A 9,775-nucleotide genomic window follows, 5' to 3' on the forward strand; every position below is an offset into this window, starting at 1 on the left:
TCACTCAGTTAATAACACTCAATTCAAGTTATTGAGTTGAGGTTTTGTTTACTTATGTTGATTCCTAAAAAGTAGGAGTGTAGCTCAGTTAATTCGAGTTAGGGGCATGAAGTTTAGTTGTGCAGTGGGTTCCTAAATTTTAGGAGCCTAGGTTGAGTTAATTTCAGTTGTAACAATATAATTAAGTTAAATTGAGTTATGGTGAATTAAACTAGTTCTAACTGTTGGAGGAACTAGTGGAGGTCAAGTTGTTGGTGTGTAACTCTTTTCACACTGAGTGATCATCCATATAACTAGTCAATCAACCTAAATTAACTCATGCATGCAGAGAATTCGAGTTACCCAGTTGAGATTGGATTTTAAGGGCAGTGTACTATCAATTGTAAACTATTCCAAGTTTTACAGGTGGTGCATGCAGTCACAGAATTGACATAAAAGAATTGCAGAATCTGGATGAGGGAATTTCTTAATTAAAAGGGGCCTAATTCCCAAGGAAACAACACAAGGAAAAAGGAGTTTGCAGGCTTGAAATTTTGGCTAAGTATTGGCCAAGGTCAGTCATCCAGGAAGATGATAGATGATACAGGTGCAGGTTGGGCTCAATCTTGATCAGAGCATATTGTATTCATCCAAATTCTTTGATTATTGCAATACAGATAGTAAGTGGTTTTGAGTAGTTGTTTTCGCCTAGATAAATGTTTGTGTATGTGTGTTGAATCTTGATGCATGTTAATGATTTGTGTTCTCGATTGTGAATTTACTTCCGTAGATCAATAGAGTAGCTTCTAGTCTTGTGATTTAGAAAATTTAATGAGTAGTTTAGAATCTACACATTAATTTCTACAAATTCTATACATGAAATAGGAATGAGAAAACTCTACTGATTCTATGCAAAATGTGGTAGTAGTGAATGTGACAGTTGTGAAGCCATAGATTGGGTTGATATCTAGGATTGTGTATCACTCTCCGTTGGTCAACATATAAATGTAGAATTATCAAAGTTGGAGGAGGACCAATCAAGTATTTCAATAGATTATGATCACATCTCATATCTTGTACAACCAGGTTCATTGAATACTTTATTAATTTTTATTAACTAGCATGATCATAGTATGCTTTGTTAATTTACTAGAGTCACATGTTAACACTCCTTTTTTGCAAGGCACATTTATGCAGTGGTTTCCTCAAAAGGTAAAGAATGGGGAAATGATTATTAGTTGGCCTATTAGGTAGAGGAAAAGAAAACCCTCAATGTTGCATTAATGGAGTCTAAAGGCGTTGATTTTTTTATTGGGTTGATGGTTTTCAAAGGAGAATATCTAACACAGAGTCAAAGAACATGAAAGAGAAAAGGGTTTGTATTTGAAGATTGTAGACCATGTACTCTTGTATACCACTAAACAAACTTAGTTGTTAGTACAAACCTCCAATTACAAACTTTGTCAAGTAAGAACTCATCAGAGATATGATACTTCTCACCTGGTCATGAACATGCTTAGTATTAGTAGTATAAGTGACCTTGATGGTCTACTTAAGTAGTCAGGTATATGTCATGCTTGTTATTTTCTTGTTGTTATGTTGTATGTGGTATGTTTTCTTTCGACTAACTTATAAATTATTCCTATTTAATATTAATTAAAATGTCTAACTCTATTGTACTTTATTGTGCCGAGGTTAACTAGTGAATCATAGGTACATGAAAACTCACCAATAATAACAATGGTTTTTTCAACATCACCCCAATGATTATTTGAAAGATATGCTTAGGATGGCTTCAATTTAATAGTCCTTCCTGCACATACATTTTTTTATTATTTCTCAATATACTCTAGTTTTTGTTCAATTCTTAGGACAAAATGACCTTTGCCACACATAGCCTTAGCCCACAGGGGCTTCACTCAATGAACCTATGACATAGCACGTGCATTCGTGGCATACTAAATAATACCCTTAATTTGATTACCAAATCACATTATCTAACCCCCTACCAATATGAACCCAATACACCTTCCCAATTTAAAAAACCCTACTTTCACTGGATATTGTAAGTATCCATTTTTCATTAATATTTTTCACACCCCGTCATCTTTTCTTCATTAAATTTGAGCTCCATATGAGTTAATCTAAACCATATATTTTTGACTCTGTTAGGGAATTGAGAATTTAAAATGCATCGAAAATGTGCACCATTAAACCCCATTTATCAATTAATTTATAAGTTAGTAAATGCTCAATATAATAGTTCATAGCAATGTTTAAGTACAAAAATCTAATTATGAGTGGTATTATAATGAAGTCTTACAATATTTTTTTCTTTCTCAATAATTATGATGTAGTATATGAGATATTTTTTTGTTTCATTGCAAGTTATATTATACATTTTAACCCACAAACCAATTAATGTAACTTAAATTTTAAAATTTTCTTGGTTTTTGGATTCATTCAGTAATTGTATCATATAATATTTTTATTTGTGGCAGATTGAAAGAACACAAAGTTTGATTTAATGATATTATTTATTATATGATATTTAAGCTTCATGTTAAGATGATTGACCATATTATTTTAAGATATATTTTCAAAATCTATAGTAATTTTTGTTGTTTATTTAAAAATCTTCATGGTTCATTGAATTTTTTTATAAACTATAAGAATTAGACATGTTTCATATTTCTCTTTCTCTATATGCACCACTTTCAATAGAAAACTCACGAGGTAATCTTCTTCCTTATTGCTAACTCAAGGCTCACAAAATTTTACAAATCACTCTAATATAAAATACACCATCACCCTAATACTAATATTTTCAAGTTATGTAACAATGTCATAAATACCTTTCTTACTTTATGCTAACAAAAAAATCACAATTTTTTATTTTCATATTCCTAACTCAAAACTCATAAAATTTTATAAATAATCCCAGTAACTCTCATACTACTTTTTTCAAATAATATAACAATGTCATAAATACTTCCCCAACTATATATATTTTTGTTTATTTTACAATAATAAAATCACCCCACAAAAAAAAATTAACCTTCTATATTATTTATAAATTAACATCATCTTATATTATTTATACATCTAACATCATCTTATTATTGTATTAGAAAACTCACCATACACACAACCATTACTAAGCTTTTACACATTTCACATTAACCCATCTCCTTTTTTATTTTCATTAGTTCACTACCATACCAGTGTTCCTCCCTTTCTAAGCTTTGCTAATTGTTTAAGGATACACACAACCATTACTAAGCTTTTACACATTTCACATTAACCCATCTCCTTTTTTATTTTCATTAGTTCACTACCATACCAGTGTTCCTCCCTTTCTAAGCTTTGCTAATTGTTTAAGGTCGTTGTTATTTAATATATTGGTAATGTTTTTATAATTTTTTCTATTTTATTTTGATACATTATTATGAGAATAGGCAGGGTTTATTTAAAAATAAGATTTTTATTATTTCTATTTTATAATAGTTAATATAAATTTATTTTAAATACGAATTTATTAGCAATCAAAACAAATTAATCAAATTTTGTCACGTGTAATATAGATGTAAATCAACATTAAAATATTTATAATATATAAATAATTTTTTTAATATGATATGTAATATAGATGTAATCAACATTAAAATATTTTACATAGCATTTGCATTGAGACATTTTATCATACAAATTAAAATAATTTTTTATTATTAATATATTTTTAAGTATATGTTAATATAAGTATATGTTAACAGAAGACTTGTACATCTCTGCATATTGAGTTATAGATGAACAAATGTACACATCCCTTAGTATTGAATTGTAAAATAAACCTCTCAATTTAATAAAAAAATATTAATAACTTAACTTTATAATCTTATAATATTTTTTTTCTCGTACATGATACAACGAATGATAGTAAAGGTTTGACACTGTTATTTTATTTCGATTTGATATCAAAAACTCTCATATCGTAGGTTTTCATTTCAAACCAACCGAATCTTGGATAGGGAACCGAACTGAATTCAGACCTGCGACTGCCTTTTCCAACCAACAAGTCGTGTTGTAATTTTGTACATATGACACCGTTACGCCCACTGAAATATAAAGTATATATATTTATATATACATTTAAACAATATTTTTAAATAAATCATATTTTTTAAGGGAATTTTTTTTTTAAATAAGTTAGAAATTATACTCGATCTGGAGTATGCCGTAAAATTGCTTCTGTTTGGATAAGAGCTCGTCTTTCTTGGACATAACGAAACAGTTAACGGCCCAAGACCCAGAGGCATCTAGTAGGAGTGAGACCCTGCTCCCTTACAGACCACCAGTAGGGTTAATCCAGGGGCGTGGTTTTCCTATTTAACAGTGATGAGTCAAACCGGCATTCGCGGATAGCAGCCAGAGATGGCTGTCCTCACTGTTGGTTTGACACCTGAGTTGATAGATTTTTCCACTTTCCTTAAAAAAAAACAAGAAAAAAAGAAAAGTTAAAAATTATACATTTAAATAAATAACAAATTATAAATTATTATAAATAAATAAGCTGGGTTTCTTGGTTGGTCGAAACTTCCCTTCTAAGGTCAGCTTGGATGGGTTTCTTGGTTGGTCGAAACTTCCCTTCTAAGGTCGTTGGCGCTTTGTGATGAGACGTCAAGGTCAAGCTCCTTCAATTGAGTTGATTGGGTGTAAGAATTAGGGGTGTTACTAAAAAAATTATAAATAAATAACAAATTACACATTTTAATAGGTAACAAATTTATATATTATTATAATTAGAGTTTTAAAATTGATTAAAAAATTAACAAATTTATATATTATTATAATTAGAATTTTAAAATTGATTATTCTTAAAGTAATGTTTAATTTTCCTAAATACTGATTTTTTTAATACTATGTATTGCAATATTTGTGGTATATGTCTGTTTTTCGGATTTGGGTCAAATTCGTTATTATTGAGCTAAGAGGCATTCGAGTTTGGCAGAGATTTTCTTAATCCATTGTTTTGTTATATTTGCCCAAAGTAAGATATATTGTAATTAATTTTGATTTTTAATTAATAATTTTAAATAAAATAATTTTTTTTTAAATTTTTATGATAATTATTAAATATTTTAATATTAAATTAAATATTTGTTAATTATAAAAAAATTTTGATTTTCGTAATGCGGTTAATGTCCGAGATGTGGAGACATTTTTTTAAGGGTCTGAATACCATTTTAATAATATTAATTTAATAATAATTTAAAGAATTCAAAGAAGCAATATATAAAATTCAAAGATATTTTATAAAAATTAATAAACAAGGTAGAAAATTCAAAGATCCATGATGAAAAATAGAAAGACACCATCATAAATAAAATTCAAAAATATTCTATAGGAATTAATAAATAATGTAGATAATTCAAAAACCCATGATGAAAAATAGAAAATTTAAAGATATTCTATAAAAATTAATAAACCATGTAGATAATCCAATGATCCATGATGAAAAATAGAAAGGCACAATCATAAAAGCTAATCATTGATTATCTGAATTAATGTATTTTATAATTTTATATAAAGTTATTTGGTTTTTAATAGAAAATTGACTTTGCACAATCAAAGCGTCCCAAGGTTTTTCAGGGTGTTGAATCCAAATATGCAGTTAAAAAACTATTTTAAATAATACAAATCAAGATTTAACCTCAATTTTTTCCGCCGGATTCCATCACCGGAATCTCCAAAAAGTCGCACTAAAGACAACTCCAAAAAGGAGCCAGGGATGACAAGGATAATGAGCCACCCTACACTCCAACATAGACGTTTCCTACAAGTTTCCCTTTGCCCATTACCACGCAAATCCAATGTCTGTCCAAAAAATCCCACATATCACATATACCACAACACTCTTCAAAAACCATTAGTTCTCGTGGATGGCTTTAAATGTGTTGAACACACCTCATGTCATCCCATACCACATATATTGGGGTTAAATACCCTCCATGTCTTTTACTTAGCACCAAAATCACCCTATAAAAAAATGTTTATTACATATTAATACTTAGAAATATTTTAATTTATATCACTACACTAGTTATTAATTCCTATCAACATTTACGAACCATGCCAATCATTTAGTTGATATAATTACTAATTTATATTTTAGCATTTCTAATTTCGTTTTCATATTAATAATATGGGAGAAGAGAGCGTCTCTAACCTATTGAAGATTGTGTATTATGTGCCCGATTATCTTCGATTGCATTGGTTTTCCCGTTAGACTTTTGAGATAATCGTAATTCGTACGTCTCAGTTTCCCACGCCGCCTCCTACATTGCCAACTCTCGTGTTTAGACTTTTTAGATAGTTGAAAGGTGATAAGTTTCATTTGCTCGCTCTAGCCGACTCTAAAATTGTTGCAGTTGAAAGGTGAGAAGTTTCCTTGCGTCGCTGTGTCATTGAACACAAAGGACCCGTGATTTTAAGGATAAGGGAGACGAATATTGAAGTCAAACATTCATTAATGACCACTGTCAAATATTGTACACGTCAGGGATGTCGGTGTCAATGAAACGGAGTTGTTTTTAAAGATTTTTTGGAAGTTTTTTTGGTGGTTTTTTTGTCAAAATCCGGCAGCAATTTATTGAAATGGCAAGTTTGATAGTTAATTTTTGCACAATCAAAGCGTCCCACGGGTTTTTCAGGGTGCTGAATCCAAATATGCAGTTAAAAAACCATTTTAAATAATACAAATCAAGATTTAACCTCAATTTTTCCGCCGGATTCCGTCACCCGAATCTCCAAAAAATCACACTAAAGACAACTCCCAATAAAACAAGACTAAGTTATAGTTGAAATTTCTATATCATAGCTGAAACCAATAATTGATGGAGTTGTCTATAATGCGACTTTTTGAGATTCCGGTGACGGAATCCGGCGGAAGAAATTGAGATGAAATCATGATTTGTTGCAATTAAAATGGTTTTTTAACTGCATATTCGGATTTAGCACCCTGAAAAACCCCTGGGACGCTTTCATTGTGCAGAAATTAGCTATCAAACTTGGATTCCAATAAATTACTACCGGATTTTCACCGGAAAAAATCGCCGGAAAGGCTTTCAAAAAGTCGCGTTAAAGACTACTCCATAATTGATTCCATTTTGTATGGCCATCTTTAATTCATCTAGAAAACTCTGAACAACAAAATCAACGATTGTTTTTTTAAGTTTACAGCTGGACCCTGACCCAACATCAAAGTCCATTATTAAGTTTACAGTTGGACTTCAAGTGACCTAACATCATCGTCTTAGGTGGGTCTTCCATATTACATGAATTCCAGCATCTCACGGTGAATAACTGGTGAGAGCCTTCAAGTCGGATAGACATCTCTTTTTGTTAATGTTTGCTGCTTCTTCTTATATTCACAATCTGCCGGCCCGTTTTGTTTCGTCTTTGATTTTTTAATCCATACTCTATTCTATTCTACTCTAATTTCATCTGCTACGCTGCTCTGATCTCACCTGCTGTTGGTACAAGCAATGGATATTGTAACGGGAACCGTAGGTAACACTATTAGCAACGTTATTTTTGTTCCAATCATCCAACAAGTCATCCAACAGATAGACGATCTAATTCACTTAGATGGCAACCGTGAGCTTCTGGAAGAGCAGTTAAATCGTATGAAGGGCCTCTTGCTTGACATCAATTCTCAATTTCAAGATCAGCAGAGGGAGGCACCGGATTCTCTGAAGAACTGTTTGCTGAGGATGCAACGCAAAGTTGGAGAGGCCAGAGACTTTATCCATCGTTCGCAACGCCCGTGGCTACAGCAGTGTATTGAATCACTCGTGTGCAAGCCCAATGTCTTTAAGCAAATCCGAGAGTGGAACACAACTATCCTTGAGCTCCATAATCAGCTTAGAACCGACTTTTCCGTGTTTTGCAGTGCTCAGCAGATTGCATCTTCTGCACAACAACAGCCAGGCCTACTACTTCAGGATGAACCCGACACTGGATTGGTCGGATTGGAAATCAAATCTGCCGAGGCACAGCTACAGAGATGGATTTTGGAAGCTCCTCATGTTCGCATTTTTGGTGTATACGGTATGGGTGGTGTGGGAAAAACAACGTTGCTTAAAAAGGTCTACAACACCTACAAGGTTAGTGACGTTTTTGATCATGTGATTTGGGTTACAGTCGCCCAATTTCCAATTCTGCAAATGCAAAATGATATTGCTTCTGCAATTAATTTAGATCTCGCCAACTGTTCTGCTGACATGGGAAAGATGAAGCTGTGTGCATATATGAAGACCAAGAAATTCTTTTTGGTCTTAGACGACATGTGGGGGCCACTCTATCTGAAAGAATTGGGTGTGGAATTTGGGAAAAACAAAGGAAGCAAAGTCGTCTTCACAACTCGAAATAGAGATCTAATTCGAGAAATGAATGCAAAAGAGTTCATGAAAATACAACCCCTACGAAGCGAGGAGGCGTGGGAGTTGTTTTTGAGAGTAGCTTTTGAAGACAGCCATGTTCCAGAGGATATAGAAAATACTGCACGACAGGTGGCCGAGGAGTGTAAAGGGTTGCCATTGGCAATAAAGGTAATAGCCTCGACAATGATGGGCAACACAGCTGTAGATGAGTGGAAGTTTGCTTTAAAGCAGATGCGAAAAGGGGATTTAAATTTTCCAATTACTCATCCACGAATTGATCGAGAATTGTATCAACGATTGAGATGGAGTTACGATAGTCTGCCCGATGCTAATTTGAGAAGCTGTTTTCTTTTCTGTGGCATGTTCAATGAAGACGGTGGACTGCTGGTGGAGTTGACGGTGCAAGCATGGATATCAGAAGGCCTAGTTAAGACGAAAGAAGATGCGGATTATGACTATGTATTAAAGACCGGGGAAAGCTATGTAAAGTTGCTTGAGAATCGTTGCTTATTCCGGGTGGAAGAGGGTGTCATTAGAGTTCACGATGTTGTCCACGACATGGCAATTTATATTGCCGAGAACCAGGAGAATTGTGTATTGAGGGTAGGTCAATGTCTTCAACGTTTCCCTGACATTCCAAATTCGGATGATTGCAGGCGAATATCAGTTATGAATAATGATATTAAGTCTTTGCCGGCAAAGGAATTGAGATGTCCCAAACTAGTTACTTTATGCTTGGGAGTGAATGCGGGATTGAAAGAAATTCCAGAAGCATTTTTACTCAACCTCTCCTCATTAAGGATATTGGATCTTCATTGCACGGCCATACAATCATTGCCAACATCATTGTGGCAATTGAGAAGACTTGAGTTTCTCGCTTTGAGTGGCACTGACATTGCAGATATCTCTGAAGAGATTGGTAATCTTTCAGATCTTCAATTCTTGCATCTGGACGGTTGTAAAAAGTTAAGATCGTTGCCTTCTAGAATAGGAGAACTTAAAAATCTGAAGTATCTCAATCTTTGGGGATGTAATTTGATGGTGATCCCCGATGAGATTAGAAAACTTCCAAACTGTGAGATTGTATTTAAATAAAGGTTTGAAAATTATTTTCATGAGATATACTTCAAGCATCTTTTTAGTAATGTTCGGCGTGCTTTTGATTCGTAAATTCGTACGTCTCAGTTTCCCACGCCGCCTCCTACATTTTCAACTCTCGTGTTTAGACTTCTTACTTTTCAACTCTCGTGTTTAGATAGTTGAAATGTGAGAAGTTTCATTTGCTCGCTCTAGCCGACTCTAAAATTGTTGCAGTTGAAAGGTGAGAAGTTTTCTTGAACACAAAGGACCCATTG

General features: G+C 33.0%; 1 protein-coding gene across 1 annotated transcript; it reads left to right on the forward strand.

Annotated features, from left to right (window-relative positions):
- The first annotated feature begins 7,523 nt into the window (after positions 1–7,523).
- Positions 7,524–9,515, forward strand: LOC149150510 (disease resistance protein RPS5-like). The gene has a single exon (XM_089442834.1). It carries the CDS (start codon positions 7,524–7,526, stop codon positions 9,513–9,515), a length of 1,992 nt encoding a protein of 663 aa, XP_089298960.1.
- The last annotated feature ends 260 nt before the right edge of the window (positions 9,516–9,775 follow it).

The sequence above is a fragment of the Pinus tabuliformis genome, chromosome 9, assembly GCF_031772625.1.
Source record: "Pinus tabuliformis cultivar Carrire ecotype Pingquan chromosome 9, CPIR1, whole genome shotgun sequence".
Classification (NCBI taxonomy): domain Eukaryota; kingdom Viridiplantae; phylum Streptophyta; class Pinopsida; order Pinales; family Pinaceae; genus Pinus; species Pinus tabuliformis.